General features: G+C 43.4%; 1 protein-coding gene across 1 annotated transcript in view; it reads left to right on the plus strand.

The window, feature by feature from the left end:
• The first annotated feature begins 568 nt into the window (after positions 1-568).
• The window catches only part of P2RX7 (purinergic receptor P2X 7), a 97,066-nt gene continuing 70,325 nt past the window's right edge, over positions 569-27,309 (plus strand). Inside the window, exons 1-5 of the mRNA XM_073626510.1 lie at positions 569-957; positions 5,668-5,800; positions 11,232-11,303; positions 13,913-13,985; positions 26,709-26,802. Of these exons, the coding sequence (XP_073482611.1) occupies positions 854-957; positions 5,668-5,800; positions 11,232-11,303; positions 13,913-13,985; positions 26,709-26,802 (476 nt within the window). The 5' untranslated portion in view covers positions 569-853. The remainder of the gene's footprint in view (positions 958-5,667; positions 5,801-11,231; positions 11,304-13,912; positions 13,986-26,708; positions 26,803-27,309) is intronic.

The following is a 27,309-nucleotide window of genomic DNA, read 5'->3' on the forward strand; positions in this document are numbered from 1 at the left end:
CCCTGTTTTACTTATCTGTACCCTCTCTTTCTCCTGCCCGGGACGAGCAAACCAGCAAAAGCCAGTGTCTCGGGTCCTGATTGGATGGATTGATAGCAGCGCAGCCATTGGTGGGCGAGGCCGAGTCCTGCTTTCTGTGTCAATAGACGCAGAAGCAGGACTCGGGAGTGCGCCCACACGTGTGTCCCGAAGGGAAGCGCTTCTCCGATGGGGCACTCGAGAAGAGGAGGAGCTACTAGCGCCGCTGAGGGACCCCAGAAGAGGAGGATCTGGGCCGCTCTGTGCAAAACCAACTGCAAAGAGGAGGTAAGTATGACATGTTTGTTATTTTTTTAAACTGAAGCTTTACAACCCCTTTAAATACCCCCTCCTGCCATAAATTCAGGCCACTATACTGGCCTTCTAAAATATACAGTATATATTTTATGTATATACAGTCTATATATATTTCCGATATTCAAGTATTCTTTCAATTATTTCCACAAAAACAAAAGAACGCTCATTACACTCCAAGGAAACTCCCATCAGTGTTGTAATGTGAATAATTATCTTCCATGCCTGAATTTATTAGTTCAGCAGCAGCATGACGAATCCTTATTCTCTGTATCTCACTGTGACAGATTGCCTTTCCAGAGACAATGGCTGCTCTCTGAAGACTGCTGTCTTCAAATAATAGCCACAGAATTTTACAGAAAGACAGAGATTTCTTTGCACACGTCCAGTCCTAAGTGAGTCATTTACAAGTCAGTTTCAGTTTAGCAGACACAAGAAGTAAGAAACACAAGAAGTAAGTGTTTACTAGAGCGCTGGCAGTGTAACTTCACTCCATGCTGGCAGCCCAGCCCTAGACAAAATGTCTTTTTGTGAGTACACCACACAGAAGGATCTTCGCATAAGAAGCCGTCTACTTGGCACCTATAAATCGGTCATCTTTGCAGCAGTTTTACTTTATATGTGGTAAGTATAGATGAAGATATTTTTGTAGCACTAGTGTAAAATATTCTCATAATCTTAATGTTTTTTTTTTTTGCACTAGCTGGAAATTGCAGTAAGTATATAGAGGATACAAGATATTGCAAATAGTAAATTCTGCACAATTTGGAGATTTATTACTATGCAAAATATTGAAGCAGAAGTTAATTGTCTAAAAGGGTTAGATGATGCAGAATGGTTATAAGATTTGTAATAAAGAGTTTGCAGCTAGTGCATGTGCATGGGCTGTTTTTCTTTTAATTCTTGTTTTACCAAGTGCCATGCAATTAAAAGCAGAGCAGCAAACATGTTTAGGATCCATAACTTTCTTAAAGACGACTAAATTGCAAAAGTTGAATCAAATGTTTTCAAGACTGATCCCATTAGAGACATAACAGGTGCTTAAAAACCCTGAGAATCCAAAAGCACATACAGTATGTTCCTGTTATATGATAAAGTAAGGCATCTTACTTGTGGACCGCACAGTTTTGGTACATACATACCACTCACTGGGAGAGATATACATCTCAGTAGCCTATAGGCAGAGAATTCTGCCCCCCCTAAAAAAAAAAAAAAAAAAAAAAGACAGTAAGACCGACTTTCTTTTTCTTGATAAATTACCGCCAAGGTCTAGGAAATGCAAAATTTCAGTAAAAAGCAGATTAAAATGAACTTTAGGGCAAAGAAACGCAATAAACTGTCAATATTTTTGATAAAATATGAGGTTGCACTGAGTAAATAGATACCCAATATGTCAAACCTTAACTTTGTGTGTGCCCGCGAAATGGCAATATACTTCAATACCTTATATTTTCTATAGGCGTTGCTTCCAAGGCCCCCCTATAGGTCATCAGTGTTACGGAAGGGGTCTTGTGCTAGAATTATTGCTATCACTCTGGCATACGCGGCAATATATAACACGTGTATTGCAGTCAACATTTTCACATGTAGGAACCCCCGATGCGTGCGTTTACATTCAAATGTGCGTATATGTGGGGGGGCCTCAGAATTTTTTTGGGGGGGTATGTGCTACGTTGTAACTTTATTTTTTGCATAACTTTTTTTTTTTCATTACATGTGCTGATTTTTAGGTGACAGGTCTAAAAGTCCCCGGACCCCGTCTGTCCCCAGTTTTGTCCCTGCTTTTGCCGCGGGCACTTGGGCAGGCAGTGTCCTGGTGGACGGGGGCTACGTTGGCTGTGAGAGGAGCCAGGTCTGTGGTTGCGGTAGTACTCACAGAGCTGGAGAGGAGGAGCTGGAGCGGTGCCAGCCTGACTGTGTGCTACTGTAGCCGCCACTCCTCCTCCCCATTTGTCAGCTGAAGATCCGCCACAATCCTGGGGACACATGACAGCTGTTCCTTGCAGTACCGGAGGGTGGGGGAGGATCGCTGTGCTCTGTTCTCTCCCCTATGCTGCCGGGAGAGTGATTGGAGGAGGGAGCAGTAATGGCCACAAGCACAAGAAGCAGGAGCATTAGACCCCTTTCACATTGGAGGCGTTTTCAGGCGCTACAGTGATAAAAATAGCACCTGCATAGCGCCTGAAAAAAGCCTCAGCTGCAAACCCAGTGTGAAAGCCCGAGTGCTTTCACACTGGGATGCTGCGCTGGCAGGGTGTCACAAAAAGTCCTGCCAGCAGCTTCTTTGCAGCGGTGTAGGAGCGGTGTATTGAAGACAATGGGATAGCGCCGACATACCGTCGGCAAAGCGTCGCTGCAGCGCCGTTTTGCGGGTGGATTTAACCCCTTTAAGGCCGCTAGTGGGGGGTTAAAACCGCCCTGTTAGTGGCCGAATAGCTCCGCTAAAACGACGGTAAAGCGGCGCTAAAAATATCGCCACTTTACCTCTGACGCCCGGGGTGGCTCAGTGTGAAAGGGGTCTTAATGAAAGCTATGGTGGAGCTTCCAATAATGGAGAAAGAGGGCATGCCTGTCACAATTCCAGCACTGGAATTAACCCCTGCAGCACCAGAAGATTATAGTTGCAGAGTATGAGAGCGGGGCAGAGGACTTCAGATTTCCACGAATACAGCCGGCACCAGCAGTTGCAGATTAAATGTAAAGTCTCTTGTGTTGATTTTTTAAAAACATTTTTTCTTAAATGTAGGCTTTAAAGCTGACCTAACGGGGGTTGCTTCTTTCTAACTGAAAGAAATACTGACAGAGAAGAAATTACTTATGCAGTTTTGGGCTTCCTCAAGGTCACCCATGGTTCTGTAGAACTCTAGGATTGATCCAGATTTGATGGTGCCTGCATAGTTCCAGGATCAACACCACTTGGCAGAGCCAGCACCAATGACCCTTTAGCTGTTTGTGACATTCTGACCACCATTGTAAGGAGGTAATTTACCCATTGACCACCAAGGTAAGGGGCATTTTGCCCCCTGACCTCTAATAAATTGGTTTCTGCAGGGGTTCCCCAAGACCTGAAATTATTTCAAGGTTTTTTCTGGTGTGTAAATGTGGAAAAAGACTGCTCAAGGTAATTGGGAGCCAATGCTTCCTGGTCACAGCTGTGGTGCAGGATAAGATGTGTCAGGCAAAGGTCAGTGTTTGGCTGCTCAGGAGGAGACTGCCAATCAATGTTCAGTTTCACACTTACCCTCTCCTCTCGTCTGTGATCAGCAAGTGCCAGCCTACCCATATCCCGAGGGAGATTGGTTAAAGAGCAGTAAGGAGAGGGAGTAGTAAAATTACATTTAGGGTCGGTTCACACTAGGACGACTTGTCAGGCGACCTAGCCGCCTGACAAGTAGCGTCCCGTACAATGGAACCGTTCTAATCGTCGCTCCGACTTAGAAAAAGGTTCCTGTACTACTTTGGGGGCGACTTGAGGCGACTTGCATAGACTTCTATATAGAAGTCATTTTGCAAGTCGCCGCCCCTGTCATGTCCAGGTCGCCTGAGGCAGTCACGCTGCAAGTCGCGCTGCCTCAGTGTGAACCGGGGCTTAGGGCTTAGTTTTGTTTTAATGTTAACACTCGAAAAATATATATTTTATAAAATGTATATTTAATTTGTAGAAGGATAGAATGACTTTAAGATGAGACAACATTTAAAAGAGAAGTAAAGTTTTTTTTTTTTGTCAGTTTCATATTTGTCTGTCGATCAGCAGCTCTCCACCCTGCTCCTCCTCACTCACTGGGGCGCTGAACTGTGGAGAGGCGGGGAGCAGCCGGCTCAGCAACTCGCTGAGAGGCTGACGCGGTGCCTAGTCTGATTCTGTGATGTCAGCAGAGAGAGGATTTCAGACCGCTCTCTGCTGAAAACGGGCCGCAGGTGTGCAAAAGGTATTGCACTCCTGTTCCTGTGATCCATAGGAGAAGCCCAGCCAAACAAGCTTTGGCTGGACTTCTCCTTTAAAGCAGTGGTCATCAACCCTGTCATCAGGGCCCACTAACAGGCCAGGTTTTATGTATTACCTTGGGGCGATGCAGACTAGAATACTGCAATCACTGAGAAGCAAATTATTTTACCTGTGATGTATTTCAGTTATCTTGCAAACCTGGCCTGTTAGTAGGCCCTGAGGACAGGGTTGATGACCACTGCTTTAAAGTAAATATGCATTTATGAATCTTTATGATTAAGTCCTGCTGTGGGTGAAAAGGGTTGGTGGTATGGCTTTGGGTGGGAGTAAGTGGTGTGCGGTCATTGCAGAAAACCTTGGCTGGAGTTGAACGCCTTCAGTGCGCGGCCCATTATTTGGAAGGTGGACTACAATGGAGAAAGAGAAGGCTCCAGGACCTTGGCACCTGGCTAATTGAAACACAAAAAAAATTGCACGCTTAGTGCAAAAAGAAATAATACAGCCAGGGCCGCTATCATAAATCATGGTGCCCTGTACAGCCTATCCCTTTATGACTACAGTGTGCCCATATTCTGATTTCTACTTCCAGCAGGATAATGCACCATGTCATAAAGCTCAAATCATCTCAAACTGGTTTCTTGATCATGACATTGAGATCACTGCACTCCAATGGCTTCCACAGTCACCAGATCTCAATCCAATAGAGCACCTTTGAGATGTGGTGGACTGGGAGATTTGCATCATGGATGCGCAGGCGACAAATCTGCAGCAACTGCGTGATGCTATCATGTCAATATGGTTTCTCTGAGGAATGTTTCCATCACCTTGTTGAAGCTATACCATGAAGAATTCGGCAGTTCTGAAGGCAAAAGGGGGTCCAACCAGGTACTAGCAAGGTGTATGTAATAAAGTCAGTAAGTGTATAATCACCTACTGTATATGGCTGCAGCATCTGGGTGCATCCTGACATTTTTGTAGGGATCCCTGCAGAGCCAGGACCGTCTCTGTAATATCAGCTGACAGTGGGCTTTAGCCCCGCTGTTAGCTGAATCTGGGTCACAGGAGAGCAGAAATAAGTGCATTCCTGTGACCCAGGAGAGAAGTATGGACAAAAAAGCTTTGGCCATACTTCTATTTTAAAGCCCACCTTCTTTGCCGCAGCAAAAATGTGTTACGTGGGTGACAAGAGGTTAAGCACAACTATACATTGTCCATTCATGCAAAAGAACTCTGCTTATGTTTATATCACAAGTTTGAAGTGGAGTGAGTCAAAGGTAAGCAAAGCACTCTCTCTGTATCAGCAAAGAGAATGTTCCTCTTCCCATGAGTATAATTATTCTTTTCCATGGACATTGGAAATTTCTTACATTATTGTTATTTGGTTTCAGTGTTATACTGCTTACTGAAAAGCGCTATCAGAAAAAAGATTCTGTTATCAGTTCTGTACATACAAAGGTGAAAGGAGTTTCGGATGCTGATTCAAGAATATGGGACACAGCTGAATATACAATTCCTTCCCCAGTAAGTTACAATTTCAAGTAACAGTTGTTTTCCATGTAGACAGCATGTACTGCTGATATCTGATTATGACCTATCTGTAGGCATGAGATGACAGTAACAAGATTAAACCACTAAACGGCTGTTGGCTAAAATTATTGCTAATATTGTCTAATTGTGAATGATTTAGATTTGTTAAGCTGGCCATAGATTGATCGAATTTTGAACTAAAATTCTTAGGAAAAGTCTTAGGAAAACTCTCAGAACATTCTCAAAACATTCAAATGTTGTTCTAAAAATTTAGTCAGCTTTTAACATTTGATTTTGGAATAAACGGACTTTACCAAACAAAAACCACATACACTGTTAGAAACTTATTTATTTAAGAAAATTTTTCAATCCTGCTTCTTTGAATTTTCTTGTCACTGTGATCAAAAACAAACATTGATTTGACCCACTAATGATTGCAAAAATGAGTGAACTTTCTTAGAACATTCTATCCCTAAGAATTTTAATTTTAAATTCTATCCATCTATGACCAGCTTAGATTGCAGTGCTAGATTTTATCATTCCATGCTAAAAAAGTAACAGAACCAACCCTCCTCCAAAAAATTAAGGTATTACACTAAAAATAATTGCCACACACAATATATTGCCATATTGCCATATTCCCTAAACATGCAATGTGCAGGTACGCAACTTAGGGAAGCGTTATGTACATTGCCATATTCCCTAAACATGCAATGTGCAGGTACGCAACTTAGGGAAGCGTTATGTACACGGTGTGCTGGGTTCAGGAGTGTGTTATGCGCAGGGCTCAGGAGTGCCTTATGCACGGGGTGCAGGGTTCTGAAGTGTCATACACACAGGGTGAAGGGTTTAGGAGTGCATTATACTCAAGGTTCAGGACTGCCTTATGCACAGGGTGCAGAGTTCTGGAGTGCCTTACACACAGGGTGCAGGGTTCAGGAGTGCTTAGTACACAGATTGCGGGGTTCAGGAGTGCATTGTGCACAGGCCAGTTTTCAATCATAAAATATTTCACCCCCTAAATTAGTGCAGTACAGTAGAGAGGGTGCAAGTGGGGAAAGTGTAGAACCTCTGTCAGGTTTTTATTGCTGGTTACAATCCTGCACAAATTGCTAGTGGTAGTATCTAATTTCACATACAGTTCTGTGAAAAAGTATTTGCCCCCTTTCTTTCTAAAAGTCGGTGGAAGGATTTACTCATTTATTGAAGACATCACAATCAAATTTGTTTGATGATCAGTAGACTGCACTAGCACTTTGTGGGAACAATTTGTTTTTTTGGTGGTGGTTATTGGACTTTCAATATTGTATAATAATTTTACATTTATTATATTTATGTGTTAGCACGGTATGGAAACTCTATTGTTTTCTTTACACAATTATAGTAAGTCGTCCAGGTCCTGAAGCTGCAAAGCAGCCCCAGACCATCACGCTACCACCACCATGTATGACTGTTGGTACAATGTTCTTGTTATGAAATGCAGTATTCGTTTTATGCCAGATGTAATGGGACGCACACATTCCAAAAAGAAAAATTATTGCCTCATCAGTCCACAGAATATTTGCCTAAAAGTCTTGGGGACAATCAAGATGTTTTTTGGTAAATGTGAGATGAGCCTTTGTGTTCTTTTTGGTCAGCAGTGGCTTTGCCCTTGGAACTCTCCCATGGATGCCATTTCTCCCCAGTCTCTTTCTTATCGTTGAATCATGAACACTGATCTTACCTGAGGCAAGTGAGGCCTGCAGTTCCTTAGATTTTGTTCTGGGTTCTTTTATGACCTCCTGGAGGAGTCGTCGTCATGCCCTTGAAGTAGTTTTTGTAGGCCGGCCACTACTGGGAAGGTTCACCACTGTCCCAAGTTATCTCCATTTGTGGATAATGGCTCTCCCCGTGGTTCACTGGAGTTCCAAAGCCTTAGAAATGGCTTTGAAACCCTTCCTAGACCAATACATGTACATTAATTTGTTTCTAATCTGTTCTTGATTTTTTTTTAGATTGTGGCATGATGTGTGGCTTTTTGTGATCTGTTAGCATGCTACACTTTGTCAGACAGCTTCTATTTATGTGATTTCTTGATTCAACAGGTCTGGTAGTAATCAGGCCTGGGTGTGGCAAGTGAAATCATAGTTCATTTATGATTCAGCATGGGAGGGGGCAATTACTTTTTCACAGGCAGGTTTGAACAGCTTTTTTCCCTTAATAAATAAAATAATAATTTAATAACTGCATCTTGGATATACTCGGGTTATCTTTGTGTAATATTAAAATTTGTTTGACTATCTGAATCATTTAAGTGTGAGAAATATGCAAAAAAATAAAAATCAGGAAGGGGACAAATATTTTTCATACAACTGTATATACAAGAATTAGCAACATCTCACTGAGACCAGCCATTTTAAGGGTCACATAATATACAAGCCATGATGAGGGAGCATGCTGAACCTCCCAAACACGTTGGCTTTATTATTCCATGAATTAAATAATTTAAAAAAAACTCAAGATTAAAGTGGTTGTATACCTGGCTTTTTGATTTTTACCTACAGGTAAGCCTATAATAAGGTTTTCCTGTAGGTAAAATAAATATCCCCTAAACCTGCACAGTTTAGGAGATATTAACCCTGCATGTAGCCGCTGACATCAGCGGCGCATGCACTCTGAAGGGCCGGCCTATCGTGCTGGAACTTCAGAGCTTCTTGCCGGAACCAAGGGCTCCCATGCGCATGTGTGGGAGTGACATCATCGCGACTTCGGTCACTCACAACGCAGGAGCCCACAAACCCGGAAGTAACGTTGGGGGAACATGTCAGCCCCCTCAGCAGTGACCGGGCGCCGCTGCGGGGATTTCATTCTAAGGTAAGTATTTCATAATGAGCTAGAATGCAGTGCATACAAGCTCAATATGCCTTTGTCTTTCCGGCTTTATTTGTTATGATTTGTTTTTTACAAGGTTTACAACTACCTTAAACCACAGAACAACTGTTGGCTAAAGTAATTGCTAATATTGGCTAAGTGTGAATGTTGATGTACTGAGGAGTTTGTTAAACTGGCCATAAATGAATAGAATTTTGAACGAAAATTCTTATTCTTAGGAAAATTAATACAAAAATTATCAGAATATTCTTAGAGCATTTAAATGTCATTTGAAAAAAATACAAATACAAACTGTAGCTGCCGACTTTTAAAAAACAGCCACTCACCTGTTCCATGATCCCGCGGTGTGCTCACCCAAGTCAGTCTCACCCGCTGTCTTCGGTCCCCGACATCTTCACTATCTGCACCTGGCTGTAACAGCTTGCGGCCTCAAAGCCTGGTGCCCACTGCACATGCGCGAGTAGCGCTGTGCATCATGAATGGTGAATGTAGTCTTCTGGGACCTGTCACGTGTCCCAGATGACAGCAGGGGGGGAGGGAGCAGAACGTTGCTCTGATCGCCTAGGCGGTCGGAGCAGAAGTGGGAGCGGGCACTTGTCAAAATTGGGTACCCGCTCCCCCCCACTCTTCAAAAGTGCCAATTGTTCAAGAGGAGTGGGGGACGAGTCCTTAAAACTGAACTTCCCCTTTTGTGTGGAGCTCCGCTTTAACTTTTAACATTTGATTTTGGAATGAATGGACCAAATGAAGACCATATACACTGTTAGAAATGTGTTTATCCAAGAAAAATGTTCCATCCCACTCCTTTGAATCATCTCATCACTGTGGTCGAAATGGAGCGTTGATTTTACCCATTAATGGGTATAAAAATGAATGAGCTTTCTTAGAACATTCTTTCCCTAAGAATGTTCATTCAAAATTATACCAATTTATGGCCACATTTGATTCCAATGCTAGATTTTTATCATTCAATGCTTAAAAAGTTATAGAACCAACCCACCCCACCCCCCAAAATGAAGGTATTACACTAAAAATAATTGTCACATGTAATATATTACTGTATTCCCTAAACACTGCTTTTTTGGCAGAAAATAGGTGCACGTACTCCACTTAAAGGTGCGTTATGCACAGGGCTCTGGGTTCAGAAGTGCTTTACATACAGGGCTCTAGGTTCAGGGGTGCTTTATACACACAGGGTACAGGGCTCAGGAGTCCATTATACACAGGGCTCAGGAGTCCATTATATACAGGGCGCAAGGTTCATGAGTGCATTACACACAGAGTGCAGGGTTCTGGAACACCTTACGCACAGGGTGCAGAGTTCAGAAGTGCATTACCCACAGGATGCAGGGTTCAGGAGTGAGTTACGTCCAAGGTTCATCAGTGGCTTATCCTTGGTGTGCAGGGTTCTGAAGTGCCTTATGCACACGGTGCACGGTTCAGGAGTGCATTATATGCAGGATTCAGAGTTCAGGAGTGCCTTATGAACAGGGTTCAGGAGCGCTTAGTGCACAGGGTGCAGGGTTCAGGAGTGTGTTACGCACAGGTTGCAGAGTTCAGGAATGTATATCACACAGACCAGTTTTCAAACAAAAATGTTTTACCCCCCTTCCCCAGTATAGTACAGAGGGTGCAAGTGAGGAAAGTTTAAAACCTCTGTCAGTTTTTTGATTGCTGGGTACAATGCTGCACAAACTGCTGGTGGTAGTATCTAATTTCACATATATACAGTACAAGTATTAGCAAAATCTAGCCAGTCTAGACATTTTAAGGTCACATAATATACAAGCCCTGATCAAGGGGGAATGCTGAACCTCCAAAACACATTATTATTCGATTCAAAAAAAATTCTAGACTTATACAGTATTTAGGTTTTGATTGCTGTATGGATCTCTAATTGGAACACTGTCACTAAAACAGAAGCTGAGGGGAGCTCCCCAACAGGAAAACTGAAAAAAATTTGATTCTAATCCTTTTATTACAGTATGTTTTCCTATCGGAGCTATATTCAGTTGTAGTGACCATCATCACAAGACAAGATGTAAGGGGGGAATCTCACACAGCAATAAAAGCCTGACAGATATTCTTCCCTTCTCTATTCCTAATTCCTAAAATTAATTTTGACCTAAAACCTAAATGTAATCTCTAAGGTCTGACAATGAATACTTTGGTGGATAAGGCTGGGTTCACACTTATGCAAACTGAATGCGGGTTTCCCCCCGCATCCAATTCGCATAACAGGAGAGTGTGACCGGCTCTCAAAGGAGTCAGTTCACACACCTCTGGGGTGGCCGCGGTCTGCACTGGAAAAGGGTCCTGTGCGTCTTTGGGTTCGTTTCAAGTCTGAATTCAGGCAAAAATTTGGATATGATTCGCCCTTGAAACGGAAAACAGGGACGCACCAGACTCTCTGCTGCAAGCCGAGCCGCGGCCGCAGCTAGTGTGAACCCGGCCTGAATGAGAGAAGTCAGTAGATTCCTCCATCCAAATAGTGTCTGGCAGCAGCTGATTGTTTTTCCTTCTTTAACCCGTTGACAATCTTCTTATTTCACAGGGTGGATCTTCATTCTTTGTTCTAACAAACACAATAAAAACAGAAAATCAAAAAGAAGGCAATTGCCCAGAGGTAAATACAACTTATACTTTTATATAATAGCCTTGTTTCCGTGCCAGTATTATAATGGTTTTACTTTGTGATAATACTGATTTATCAGGGGAAACACTTTCATTTGTTAAGAATCTGTGGACATTTTCATTCTTAAACCCATTTTTTAAATATATTATTAAAAAATATATATATAGTATGCTTCTGTCCAAGCAATACATGCTTCTTATACCAAATATGTGGTTTGGTATTTCTTCAGCTAGGATTCAGTTCTTTCCAATTAATGTTAAAGTTGAGATTTAGCTACATATAAAGACATACATTATTGCAGATTCAAAATCTTTAGCATGACATTAAACATATTTTTAAATACAACTAGTTGAGTTAAAAAAGTGCTTAAAGCTTGTAAGCGGGTTGAAACTAAGCCAGTTAGGTGAGGGTTAATGTCTTTCCCAGTTTTTTGGTTTTGGCTTGTTTTCTTTGGGTCTGACTCACTTATCTTGTGATATATATAAGCGAGAGACAATGGTCCGGAGCAGAGTGGCGGCTGGTGGGTCCTTCTCTTAGGGGGGTGGCAAACAAACAACACCCCCCCCTGCACAGCGCGGCACTGACGGCACAGCCCACCCCGCCCGGATGTTTAGGCACTTACCACTCCTGGAGTGCGGGCATCGACAGCTCCGGTGCCCACTCCTCAAGCTTGTGTCTTGTGTCAAGCTTGTGTCTTCTCTTCCGCCAAAGCGCTAGGCATCCAATAGGATCGCCTGACACTTTGGCCAGTCAGGAAACAGGTTTTAGGGAGGAACCTTAGTGTGAAAATAACGAAAAACATTTGTTATCTTCACACAATAGGGTGGGATCGGAGCACAATGCTCTGTGCTCTGAGGCCACGCCTTTTTTGAAGGCTATTAGAGCCTCTGGCTCTAATCAGGTGCTTAAAAAAAAACCACCCCGCATTGGAATCCATGGTCTGGCGCTCTGATATGTAAATCAGGGGGCTGGATGCACGGATAGGGAGAAGTCACTGGAGCCCGAAGGGGAAAGAGTCGGAGAGCTGCTCCTGTGAGCAGAGGTCCCCAGCCTGTGCACAGGTATGAAGGATTAGGAGTTAAGTGAAGTCAAGTGCACGCATGGAGTCCACTCTTGGTGACAAGGCGGGACCCCATACCATTAGTTGGAGTGAGGTAGTGGTGATACGATGGAGGGGTGGATGGGGACAAAGCTTAGCCTCCTAAATGCAAGCTACAATGAAGGTGTACTTTGTCACAAGGACCCGAGAGTTAACTGGAGAACAGTTGTGGTGCAATTGTACATGGTGTAAGTTCATTTCTAAAGTAGAGGCCTACCTTAACGTGGCCTCAGCCTTGTCCCAGGGCATTGATGAAAACAGCACAGAAGTAAAGGTACTCCATGTGTAGTAAAGCAATCCTGTTGCACGTACCTAGTGTAGCCCAGAAGAACCCACCCCGGGGTAGGCCTTTCATGTTACCCACACTTGGCGCCCAATGAGAAGGGGAACATGGAGGAGGTACCACCCTCCTGCCTGCTTACAAGCTGTACTCTAGGCCAGTTTTTCTCAATTTTTTTTTCAGTCACATGTGAGGTTGGGGGGTGGTAAGACTACACAGTTGGAATGCGTTTTTACTACCCCCAACTACTTCTCCTTTAGCTGCAGCTGCCAGCGTTGTCCACATGCTGTTGCTGTGAAGTTCTGTGGCTGTGGCAGGAATTATATCCCCTGTCACGTTCAGTGGGCAATACTAACCCTGAACATGACCCATTCAGGTCAAATGGGGCAGCGCTGCAACCACGTGCATTGCACGCGATTGCAGCATGGTGGTGTTGCATTTAGGAGGAACAGGTGGTGAGGAGGTGACATATCGCCTCTTGGTCACCTATCAAATACCTTGGAGTGGCACGCCTTGCCCCTAGTGTGAACGAACCCTAAAAAAAACAGTCACACTAACTTAGAAAAGTAGTTCATACCGAGTGTAGAGGTCAAGATCAAAAGTAACAGGCAGACATACTGTACATACACACGTATATAAACATACATACACGCACACACGTGCATAAACTCACATACACACAGATACATGCATACACACACATGGCTCCCACTGCTGCCTCTGTGAGAGTAGAGAAGGAGGAGAGAGCCGCTGTGGGTGGACACAGCGCTGGATTTATACAGGACTCAAGTACTGTAAATATATAGGGAGGTGAGGGGGCGATGCAAATACTTTACATTTTTTTGTTTGACAAATGTCCTGCCTTTAGAACCACTTTAAATGTACAAATTGCCTTTATGCCCTGGTTTTCCTTATCAAATAATATGGTTCTGTGGAGCAGCTGAGAATAAATAGAGGAAGTTCTATTCTAACATCTCCCCAAGCAAATGATGCTTGGGGAGATGTTACCATGCCTTAAAGGAATACCCTACTTTTGAAGGTTCAGACCTTTTTATTAGATGTAAGTTCATCCATGAATATATTCTTGATACACTTTAGTTTGAAGAGAATACACTCCTAATAAAATTGTTAGAGGTTGAGAAATATCTATATGTTTATTTCAGTTGTATTGTAAGTAATATATAAAATAATTATTCAAGTACATGCTTTTCTACTTTGTAGTTTCCAAGCCCCAAAACAATTTGTTCTCAAGATGATAGCTGCAAAAAAGGTCATGCTGACCCACAGAGTAATGGTATGTTCTCTCTTTCATATTCATGCTTTGTTGGAAATTCAGCTGTTTATATATGAGAAACCTAGCAGTGAAGATTTACGAGGTCACAATGAACATGAATGTTTGAGTCGGCTGTGCTGAAATGTATAAATAAGGCAAATGCAGTTAGTAAGAACAATAATACTCCGTGATCTGGCTGTAAACAGAGTTGTCAGACATTGGGGAACAGAGCATGAACAGTTATTTGACTCTAGAGTTGTCTGGATGTACTTTTTCCCCATTCACTTTTAAACGTGCACAACTGTAATGCCCCGTACACACGGTCGGACTTTGTTCGGACATTCCGACAACAAAATCCTAGGATTTTTTCCGACGAATGTTGGCTCAAACTTGTTTTGCTTACACACGGTCGCACAAAGTTGTCGGAATTTCCGATCGACAACCACGCGGTCACGTACACCACGTACGACGAGACTAGAAAAGGCTGGTTCAGAACCAAGCGCGGCACCCTTTGGGCTCCTTTTGCTAATCTCGTGTTAGTAAAAGTTTGGTGAGAGACGATTCGCGCTTTTTCAGACTCGTGGGTTTCAGATCGTTTTCTGCTGTTCAGTTTGTGCTTGTGGGTTTGTATCTGCTCTTCAGTGCGTGCAGTCAGTTCGTATCAGAGTTTTCTGTGTGATCTTGCCTGCTCGTTGCTGTTTTTCAGGTCGCTCTTCACAGGCCTTGCTGTTCTTCAGTGCGTTCTGTTACTTCGTTCTGAGCAGCCGACCATTTTCTAGCCATGTTTCGTATGCGTACTCCTCGTACAGTTCGTGCTGTGCGGGGGCTTGGTGTTGGGGTCCTGACCTTGACACAAGTCCAGTCCATGAACAGGGTGGGGAGGAGTTCATGGACCAAGAATTGGTTGCTTCAGTGTCACCAGTTCTCTCATATGCTTTTGCTCCGTGAGATCCGTGAGAATAATCCTGATGATTTCAGGAACTTTCTCAGGATGACGGACCCCGTGTTTCACCGTTTGTTGGCTTTGCTGACCCCTTATATTAGCAGGCAGGATACCTGCATGAGGCAAGCCATCACTCCGGAGCAGAGGTTGGTCGCTACCTTGCGGTATTTGGCCACAGGGAGAAGTCTGCAGGACCTCAAGTTCTCGACAGGCATCTCCCCCCAGGCTCTTCTTTGTGGACATTTACTGCTTGTGTTTGTTTGAGCTGACCCTGACAGAAATGTGTGGAGTGCAGAAAATATCGTGATTGTGTAACCTTATACAAAGCACTGTTGGCTGTTATTTACTAAATGCAAAGACACTTTTCACTACAAGTGCACTTGCAACTGCACTGAAACTGCACTTGTAGTGCAAAGTGGATTTCCCCTTAGGAAATAACCCCCATTTTCTCATAAAACAACAATTACATCACCCCAAAAGTGTTGTAGCGTGAGACAATAATCCACACATTCTTGATGAACAATCTTTTTAATACCTGCACAATCACATGTGCATTTACTAAAGGTTTTTCTGACAAACCGACATGTTTGTTGTATAACAATTTTTGTGGTGTCATTATCCAAAATCAAAATGTGCATTTTATAGAAAACAGGCCTGTGTAAAACCAACAAGAAAGACACAAATCTTGATCTTACAAAGTTCACATTTGGTAGAACTGGAAGGTAATATCAGACATGAGTATTTAGGAACTGTGTTTGATATAGCGTTCAGATGGGGGGAAATCACCCCTGGAAAAGCCAAATTTGGAAGATGCACACAAATTTCCCAATGTCAACATGTGCTAGCTGCCATCACGGGGGATCAAGGGATGTGTTTTGGGGGAGAAAGCCCTTCCTCACCGCTACTTTATTATTGAGGAAGGGGTTGCACCCCCAAAACGCGTCCATTGATCTCCCATGATGGCAGATAGCACATGTTGACACACTGTGTGCATCTTCCAAATTTGGCTTTGGGAAAAATCACAAAAACATTTCGCACATTGTAGCACACAAAAGAAGAAAGTGATTTGGAGGGGCTTTAAACTCGCCCCAAAACATCAATGATGTTTTTATATTTTGGAATAACATCATTGATGTTTTGCTTGATGTTTTCCAATTGTAAATTACACCCCATGATCTCCCCGATCAGGATCTGGGCACTTTCGGATGTGAAAGGATCTGGATCCACAACCTCACGATCACCTAAAAAGAGAGGAACCCCAAAATAAATTAGGTTTCCAAAAAATGCCGCAATCCATCTCTTATCGGAGCCTGTGGTCGCAGACACTCACCTGTTGTGGTAACTACTTCCACCACGTCTTCATCCTCCTGCTCAGCTTGTGTTGGGGGGATTTCCCCTTCTTCCAGAGGGGGGGGGGCTCTGGTCTCCTCGGATGAGGGGTGTCCTCCGAGTCTTTTCTCCCCTATGTAAAACAAAAATGGTATAATTAGCACACAGAAATTTGATGGCAGAACTATAAAGATGAAACATTGCTTGGAAGTGGGGTACAATTATCTATTTTAGCAGAGTTCCAACATGTAGCTTTTTTAGTGTCCTTTGTCAAGCTGCAATACTTTACCTGTTTGGTAAAAGCTTCACAGATGTAGCCCCCCCTATAGTATACACTGGAGCACCTGTGTGGCCCCCTAATAAAAATGGTGTTCTGGTGTCCCACACTAGTGCTCCAGTGTCCAGATGTGAAAACAGCTGCTCAGTGTCCTCTCCTTACACACAATCTAGTTTGCATTTCATTCTAGTAACAAAGCCATCTACACAACCCAATTCTTTGAAGACAAGTATAGGGCGTCAAAATGGTGGCCAAATGCATATGGCCTAAACAATGGTATTTTATCGTCCGAAATAACAATGTGTGATCCAAACGAATAATGTGCCCATGAACATGAAAGTTGCCATTTTAAACTGTACAACAGTTCCTAAAAGCACATGGAGCAGCACGAATGTAATAAACATAAAGAATAGGAACATAGCACAACTACTTACTTTTTTGCAGCACTCTCCGGATCTTTCTGTACTGCTCATGTTCTCGTAATTTCAGGTCTGACCACCGCTTCCTGAGCTGATCTTTCGATCGTCGTACCCCGAATTTCCGGTGCAGACTCCTGACCACTTTCGCCATGATCTTGGCCTTTTGGACATTGTGGTTGGGGTAAGGCCCATACTTTCCATCATAGTCGGCCTTCTTCAGGATGTCCACCATCTCCAACATCTCCCCAAAGGACATATTTGAGTCCTTTAATCTCCTTCTGGATCGGGACGTTTCAGGCTCTGGCCTTTCCTCCTCCTCCTCCTCCTCGTTGCTACAATTAGCATGATCCTGCTGTCTATCCGCCATGTGCTCTTCCCCCACTGCGCCGAACGAAAAGGGGCGGGGAATAGACTAGAAAGAACATCAGGGGCGGGCGGAGTTATACGCATGCGCAGTGTGTATAAATCGTAACGCGCGCGTCTTACGTACGATCTGTGAGCGGAGGAAGGAGCATCGGAGACGCCGATCGTGCTAACGAAGGTAGGATCTAAACTTGGGCCTATACTGCTTCGAAATGGAAGCCTATATTGTAACAAGATTAGGGGAGTTTGGCCGGACATTAGGCTTTGTCTTGTGTTGTGTCTTACAGAGAAAATGGATGGGTTCAACGACCACAATTTCCTGCCCCTGTTCATAGACAAGTACAGGGAGCTGCCCTGTCTGTGGCAAGTGAGACACCCCCACTATAATCACAAACAGAAGAGGCAGGCAGCGCTGGAGAAACTGCTGGAGTTGGTGAAGCCGGTGGTCCCCACAGCAACCATCCCTTATTTGAAAGCTAAAATTGGTGGCCTGAGGAGCACTTATCTTAGGGAGCGCAAGAAGGTCACAGATTCCCAGAGGTCCGGAGCTGCAGCAGATGACATTTATGTCCCCAGGCTGTGGTACTACGAGAGACTGCGATTTCTGTCAGACCACACTGAAGTCAGGGAATCCCTCTCCACTCTTCCTTCCACGCTTCCTTCCATCCCAGCTGAGGCTTCCGATGTCCAACCTGGGCATTCCAGCCAGGAAGAAGTGGAGGAGCCCAGCTGGAGTCAGGTATAGCATTCTTCTACAGATTTCTGGGCAATAAATAAATGATGTTTATTAGATGTTATTATTGATCACTAATTGCTGATTAAAAAAAGTGCTTTACATATCAATAGACAGTAGTGGGCACCCAAAATTGGGAAAAGAATGAAAACTGCTGGGCAGGAGGAGGGCAGGAGGAGGCGGGGCTAAGTGTCAGCCAAGAGAAGCCAGGGACAAGTCGCAGCCTGACTGAGTCTCAGGTCCCTCCCCTCCACCTGCCATATTAACGAGCCAGGAAGGCCACTCCCAGTCCTGTGCAGGATTCAGCATACAGGCTGATCCAGGAGGCTTCGGCGTCCCTCCGAGCCTTCCCCAGTCCTGAAGAGGCCTTTGCCTGCATGGCTGCCACAAAATTGCAGGGCATGCAGGAGGGTCAACGCAAGATCTCTGAGGACCTGATTTATAAAGTCCTTCGTAAGGGGGAGAGTGGGGAACTGACACACAAGACGGATGTCATTGAGATCGACGATCCTCCTCCTCCTCCTCCTCCTGCTGCCACAACTCCACCACCACAGCCAAAGGCTGGAAGGAAGCGTGGAAAGAAGACCTGAGAGTGATTGCCCTGGGTTCAGTCTGGTCTGACAGAAGCTGCAGTCTCTCGTATGACCACAGCCTGGGGACACAGATGTCATCTGCTGCTTTCCGGATCTCTGGGACTTCTGGACCAGACTGCCCTCCCTTATGATATGGACTCCTCAGGCCACTAATTTTGCTTTTAAATAGTTGATGTCTGCCCCGGGGGTCCAAGGCTTCGCCCACTTCTGCAGTTTCTCCAGCGTTGTCTCCCTCTTTGTTTAGTTGTGAGCCCTTAATAAAATTTTTTTGGGTAAATTCTACTCTCCTGTGTGTGTTTTCATCCAAAAAGGACAGTTTGTTGGTGAGTATTCAAGTACATTTCTAAAGTACAATGTGAAATTAACAAGGGACAACAACACCAAACAATCTCCTACAGATTAAATAGAACAACATATTAGTGGTGTTGTGGGAACTTGTCACAAAAAACACACAAACATTTTCGGGAATACAAATCAAAATCACCAAAAAATAAAAAATAAAAAAGAGAAACACAAAAAAAGAATCTACATTAAAGTCCAAAAAAAAAAAAAAAATTTTGTTGTCAGATGTGAGAAATCAAAATATATTGAGGGAATCCCGATAAATAGTAACGAAATAAGTTTGTGAGAAGTGTGTGTGAATATGAGCAGCAAAACTACTTCATTCTTGTCACATTATAAAGAAGAAGAGAGTGCGCTGTATTAAACCATTTTGAACATTGCAGCGTGACGAAAGTGCTGTATCCATTCTGAACGCTACGTTTACCAGAACGAGCTGTCCCATGTCGGAATTTCTTCTGAGCATGCGTGGCACTTTGTGCGTCGGAACAGGCCACACACGGTCGGAATTGACGCGATCGGATTTTGTTGTCGGAAAATTTTATCTCCTGCTGTCCAACTTTGTGTGTCGGAAAATCCGATGGAAAATGTCCGATGGCGCCCACACACGGTCGGAATTTCCGACAACACGCTCCGATCGGACATTGTCCATCGGAAAATCCGACCGTGTGTACGGGGCATAAGAAGGTTGCTTCATGCCAACCATCCTCATAGGTCTATAGTCATCATAGCGCATAAGTGCACTTTCATGTGTGCCAAACCACATGTTGCTGCAGCAACGGAGAAAGGGTCAGGGACTTCTTTCGCCGAATATCTCGTGGGTAGTGCAGCCCGTTAAAATGAATGGGTTGACCTACCCAAATGCACATGCACAGACCTGAACCCATTCTTAAATTAGTGTCCTTAGACCCCACTGCACATCACAGTCCCCTCCCCCTTCACAACAAGATCACCTCTTGATGAGTGTCCTCAGCTCCCCCTTTACATCACCCACCCTCCACCCCTTTCACAGTAGTATTTTTTTACACTTCCTTGACATCAACCCCCCCCGACAGTACTGTCCTCTGCCCCTACTTACATCACCCCCCCCCACACACACACACACACATTTCAGTCCTTAGCCACCCCACATCACAGAGCTCAGCCCCTCCCCTTTCCTGTCCTTATTGCCCCCCAAATTACATTTCGCAGCCCCCCACATTACAGTCCTCAGCCCCCATATTACTGTCCTCAGCCCCCCACATCACAGTTCTTAGCCCCCTCACATTACTGTCCTTTACCCACCAGCATTACAGTCTTCCCACTTTAATGTCCTCAGCCCTCCACCACATTACAGTCCTCAGCCCCACCACATTACTGTCCTTAGACCCCACCCACGTTACAGTCCTCAGCCCTCCCACTTTAATGTCCTCAGCCCCCCACGTTAATATCCTCAGCCCCCCCTCCACATCACAGTCCTCAGCACCCCACTTTAATTTCCTCAGCCACCCATCTTTCTTGTCCTCAGCCCCCTCCGCAAATCACAGTCCTCAGCCACCTCACTTTAATGTCCTCAGGCCCCCCACATCACAGTCCTAAACCCCCCACTGTAATGTCCGCAGCCTCTCCCCCCCCCCACATCACAGTCCTCAGGCACCCCACATCACAGTCCTTAGGTTCCTCCAACTTTAATGTCCTCAGCCCCCTCACAGTTCTTAGCCCTCCCCTCACACCCATCACTGTCCTCATACCCACCCACATTACAATCCTCAGCTCCCCACACACACACACACACAAACACACACACAAACACGGTCAGTCTTCAGCTCCTTTTTACATCAATTGCCCTTTACACTAGTGTCTTCAGCCCCATTTAACTTCAACTAATCCCCCCCAACACTATCCTAAATGAGCAGTACCTTTTTTTTAGCTTAAAGTGTAAGTTCACCTTTACAAAAAAAATCTGTAAGGTGAACTTACACAGGACCCCCCCCCCCCCCCCATCCCACTCACCTGAAGCGCGGCAATCTCCCATCCTGTGCACTGCTATAGCCACGTCACAGGTCCGGGGCTCAGAAATCCCAGCAGCTTTCACTCTTCTTGCCCGCTGAAAGGACAGGCTACGCGGGTTCTGATTGGTCGGCACCGCCCATGTGACAGCGGAGACCAATTAGAATGCTCCTAAACACACCTCCTAACAGGGTACGTTTTGAAGATTAAGCTGCAGAGATTTTTAAGCCCCGGACCCACGACGTGGCTATAGCAGGGCTCAGAACAGAAGATCGCTACGCTCCAGGTCAGCAGGACTGGGGGGGGGGTGAGGAGGGGGTCTTGTGTAAGTTCACCTTGCAGATTTTTCTGTACAGGTAAACTTACCCTTTACGTTTACTTGGCACAATAGGCAAACAGTTGTGAGGTACTGATTGACATTAAAGTGTTATTAAACCCAAAACCGTAAAATCAATCTGTATATGCAGTAAAGCATTCTTGTTATACTCACCGTGGAATCTAAAGGGTTAATCCTCTGCATTGTGTAAAAGAGAAGTTTGATCCTGTCTTCTCTGATCCTCCCCTTCTTCCACTTTCCCCAATCCATCTATTGCTTTTTTTTTTCTTGGGAGGGTGCATGTGATCAACACAGGGCCAATCAGCACTTTCCAGACAGAGGGTCAGGGGTCCTGCAGCCTTATAGGACAGTCAGAGTAGAATGAAAACTCCTACAAGCTTTAACAAGAAACTGATAGAAGTCACTAGACTATATACTGCTGATGAGAAAAAGGTCTTTAGCGGTTTATGTTTACTTAAAAAATTGCATTTCCCATAAAGTATCCGCTTAGGCGGATGACTTGATGTTTTCCATTACGAAACCAAACATATCTCTCCCTAACTTAATGAAAGAGTTTGAGATCTACGGACAACTATCTAACCTGAAAAATAAATTTTAATAAATCAGAAGCAATGGGCATAGGAATACCACACTTACAGCTTACAAACCTTAAAAATAGCTTTAACCTGAAATGGACTGACACGGCGCTGAAATACTTAGGTACCTACATCCCCCCAAAACTCTCCCAACTATTCAAACTCAATTTCCCACCCTTACTGAAAAAGGTCCAAACATTGCTCCACGGCTGGAACAAAGGCCTGCATTCTTGGTTTGGTCGTTGTAATATTTTGAAAATGATGATCCTACCTACATTTTTATACCTCCTACAAGCCCTACCAATATCCATACCTGCTAATTACTTTAAACAAATACATTCCACATTCTTATCCTTTCTGTGGGCAGGGAAGAGACCCCGACTTCCTAGGAAAACGCTATCGCTCCTGAAACAACACGGAGGGCTGGCTCTACCAGAGATCAAAACATACTATCATGCAATCCACTTAAGCAGACTTATCAACTGGTGCCGACATAAAGAGACCAAATTGTGGCCGCCACTAGAGCAAGCACAAACTGATATATCTCTTGATAGAGCCCCATGGTGCTGCTCAACACTCCCTCCTCATCTCCTGCGCCAACCCTTGATCGGCAACACTATTAAAGTATGCACGCGCTTACTGACGCAAACATCTCTCTCCACAAAGAACTCACCTTTGAGACCCATACTTGGCAATCCCCAATTTGAACCCGGATTAAAAGATTCTAAATTTCATAAGCTAAAAGACTCCGGAAAATACTAAGCCTCCCACTTTAGTATCCCAGGGAGATGGGTAACGCTTGCCGAACTCTCAGATCCGAATGGCCTATTTCGTCTGGACTTTCTGAGAGCATGACAACTTTCACACTTCCTCAACAGCATGACGCCCCCGACTGTAAGCTCACAGCCTCTCACTACTTATGAGGAAATTTGTTTGGAAGATGGAGTTTTGCTACACACGCTATCCCTGACTTATAACATGTTGGTCACCCCACCAAAGGACTACCAACACCCCAGCTTCACCAAATGGGAGAGAGACCTGAAATGTCACTTTAACACACAAAAACGACAACACATCCTCCAATTTATACACAAGTCATCAATATGCACAAAATTACAGGAGACTAACTATAAAATCTTTATGCGTTGGTACAGAACCCCAGCTTTATTGCATAAATTTTTTCCAGCAACATCAGAATTATGCTGGAGATGCCAACAAGACGTAGGTACATTGTTACACATATTCTGGTCCTGCCCCCGATTACGGAATTTTTGGAGGGAAGTCCGACGGATAGTGCAAAAATTCACGGACCGCATTGTCCCTGACGACCCGGCTTACTTCCTCCTACACGTTACTAACACCCCGTCACGCATTTATAAAAAGTCAATTGTATGCCATCTGCTTGACGCTGCAAAAGCCTGTATTCCTCTCCACTGGAAATCTCCCCACCCACCCACCATCGCCTTATAGCTCAAAAAAATAGACGAAATGAACAAACTGGAAGACCTAATCCTCACAAATCAAAACAGAGGAGAAGTATATTCTAAGACATGGCAATTGTGGAATATGTTCCAATACTCGGAAGAGGGACAAGCCCTAAGAGGTGGAGACCTGAATACTTGAGTAATACTGGAATAAACAATAGAAATCACCCATAGTAGACTGCTAACCAAAGGTTCAGTCCACAGCTTTAATAGATGGACTGGAGACTCCTAGTTCGCGAATACCATTTACAACCCCCCCCCCTTCTTTCCTTCACTCTCTTTCTTCCTTTTCTAACACCCTCCCTTTACCCCACTACTATATAAAAGTGTGAAAAAAGGAAGGGGACAGGACACACAGAAATACACTACCTAGAACGGTCACATTTATCCTCGATGAACACCCACACTACCATAGAAATGCATATCAATATGTTTAAGCTAGCACTTGGGATGTTTTCTCCTCTTGGGAGCCGCCTAATGTTTTATATCTCTGATATGTACCAGCTTCTATACATAGGGCTTTCCATGCTTTCCCCATAATGTACTTAGCTGTATCCCATTGTGATGTTTATGTAATTGTCTGTATTACACTGTTTCATTGATAAACTTGTTATGCTGGTCCTTGTGGACCTGTTCCCTGGAATAAATAAAAAAAAATTTTTTTTTAAATTGCATTTCCATGTTCTGTGTACTGTTGGAGACCAAATATAGTGAATGAAGGGTCCTGGGTTTGGTAACACTTTAAAAGCAGATTAGCATTCTAAGCAGAAGTGCAAATTCATCATGATCTGCTAAATTAATATACCATATGGGTAAGGCACAGACAGTTTGGAGGGTGGGGGGAAAAGCACGTCTGGATGAAGGGCAGGAGATGCAAGATAGTGATTATTTGCTAGGACCGCCCTTCATCCTAGAAACCAATCACTTGCTTGTTAACTTCAGGCAGCTGCCCCCCTCCATCCAGAACTGTCCCTCCTCCCGCTGTTGGCTCTGTGAGGATTACAGAGCAACAGCTGCGGGAAGAAAAGGCTCCTAAATGGTGGGACTGCGGCGGTCTAAATGGGACAATGACTGAGTCCGCATTCAGACCATGGTCCGCCATTTAGTGATGCCTGTAGTTTTTCTTTTTAATTATGTTAGAAGTTTTCTTTAACCACTTACCGACCGCCACACGACGGCGACGATGTACGTCCAAACTAGCTGCCATAACCCCGGTATCCCCGTTTTCGTGCAGCGGCCGGCTTTCAGATAAAAGTGGTCCCTGAGGCAGATTCGCCGCAAGATCACTTTTATCGGTGGCGGGAGAGGGCCCCCCCCTCCCGCCGCGATTCGGTGCCCTCCGCCGCTTACCGGAGCCGTCGGTAGCGGCGGAGGCGATCGCGTCCTCCTCTGTGGTGTGTCTGGAGACGAGTGATGCTAAGATGGCGCCCACTCGTCTCCATGACACTGCTGGGCGGAAGCGATGTCAAAACGTCACTTCCGTCCACGCCTCTTAAAGGCATATTTTTTCAAATGTCATATTTTTAAATGACTTTTTTTTTTTTTTTAATTGCATTTTAGTGTAAATATGAGATCTGAGGTCTTTTTGATCCTAGATCTCATATTTAAGAGGTCCTGCCATGCTTTTTTCTATTACAAGGGATGTTTACATTCCTTGTAATAGGAATAAAAGTGACACCATTTTTTTTTAAAACAGTGTAAAAATAAATAAAATATTGTAAAATAAATAATACAAATGTAAAAAAAAAATTTTTAAACCCCCCCGTCCCGACGAGCTCGCGCGCAGAAGCGAACGCATACGCGAGTAGCGCCCGCATATGAAAACGGTGGTCAAACCACACATGTGAGATATCGCAGTGACCGGTAGAGAGAGAGCAATAATTCTAGCCCCAGACCTCCTCTGTACCACAAAATATGCAACCTGTAGAATTTTTTAAACGTCGCCTATGGAGATTTTTGAGGGTAAAAGTTTGACGCCATTCCACGAGCGGGTGCAATTTTCAAGTGTGACATGTTGGGTATCAATTTACTTGGCGTAACATTATATTTCACAATATAAAAAAAAATTGGGCTAACTTTACTGTTGTCTTATTTTTTTATTCAAAAAAGTTAATTTTTTCCAAAAAAAAATGCGCTTTTAAGACCGCTGCGCAAATACGGTGCAAAAAAAGTATTGCAGCGACTGCCATTTTATTCTCTAGGGTGTTAGAAGAAAAACCATATATAATGTTTGGGGGTTCTAAGTAATTTTCTAGCAAAAAAACCTGTTTTAAACATGTAAACACCTAAAATCCAAAACGAGGCTGGTCCCTAAGTGGTTAATCTAATATCTAATATTTATCAATTAACAAATATTAACAAATGAATGAATGGATTAGAATAATTGAGTTGTATATATAGATATTTATATCTTCTAAATATGGATAAAGTGAAATATATGGACTTTTATATTTATGTGAAAATATACATTTTAATAATAATCTGTGCTTCTCTTTGGAGAACTAACATATGGTATTAATTAGCTCTCACCTTCCCCCATAGGGGAGAAGAAAGGTTTCACATTTCTTAAGATGAAAAAGTTTGTGTATATATGAGAATATAAGTTCTTTATATTACAATATTTCTAGAATAGGATATTAATAAGATCATTAGGTTTTCAATGAATGTAGTATACATACTGATTTATGTAACATTTGATGCAGATGTTATATTGTATATGTTTAATGCTTTCACACATTGTTCTTGCCCACTCCTCAGGAATGTCAATGCATAGAGTCTGAACAACCCCCATCCTTGTGTGAGAAGTGGGGGGAAGCTATGTCTCTTTAAAAGAGTCTGTAGGACAATAAGGCTCAGAGGAACTTTAAACCAGCCCTTTTAAAGATAAAGTGGGGGTCAGATTTTAAGAGTAAAAGCTAGAAACAGAAACACAGTTGGGCAGACTGATACAGGCAGACATTGAAGGAAGCTGCCACATCTTTACACCTCACTGATTCAATCTTCATCTTAAGAATATAATTACATTATTGATGTTATTTTTACATTTTGATATTGTTCTTGTAATATTTTGCTATTTTATTATTAAATCAATTTTTGAGTTTTTACACGAGAACTGAATGGATTTTCTTAGAACTTTCCTCATCAATATAATTTACAGAATATCGATATTAATACAAAAAATAACTGTATTTCAACAAATTATAATTTACATTTTTAATTATAACAGAGTTACATAATGTGGCTACTTTAGATGTAAATAGTACTTAAAGGGCTATATATAAATGGGCCCTGAGAAACACATTACAAAACATTCATTGTCTGTTACAGGTGTTACATTTTAATCTCTTCACTTGTATCTTGCAGGCATTCAAACTGGAAGATGTATACAGTATAACTCCACTTTTAAAACTTGTGAAGTGAGAGCATGGTGTCCTGTGGAGTCCAAAAGTAATCCAGAGTAAGTAGTCTGCTTATATGTCTAGTCAATAGAAAAAGAAATGGTCTGGCTACTGCCTCTTAAAATGACACACCTCCATCCCTAATTACCTACAATAAAACAAGCTTAGCCCATGGGACTTTGAATGACGTGATCATAGAGGTCATAACGAGTAAAAAGATTTAACTCATCTCAGGGTTTATATGAAATTGCAAAAACACCATAAATAAGCATGGGCATAAAAACAACATGAAGCAAATAGCTTACAACCATAAATATGTTTGATACAATGATGGAAATATAAAGTATGCATATACATCTGTATACTCAACCCGTTTTGCGAGTTCTGCTTCCTTCCTCAGGAGTTGATGCATGTGCAGGGTATCTATAAGATAAAGCATACAGTGATGGTTGTGGTTAGAGAGGAAGCACAGGCAAGGAACCCCATACTCACAATTTGGTCAATTGGTCCCAAGGACTGATCCCCAATGGTAACAACGAAAGGTGCTCCAACCGGGAGCCAAAGAA

The sequence above is a fragment of the Aquarana catesbeiana genome, linkage group LG01 (assembly GCF_042186555.1).
Source record: "Aquarana catesbeiana isolate 2022-GZ linkage group LG01, ASM4218655v1, whole genome shotgun sequence".
Lineage (NCBI taxonomy): Eukaryota > Metazoa > Chordata > Amphibia > Anura > Ranidae > Aquarana > Aquarana catesbeiana.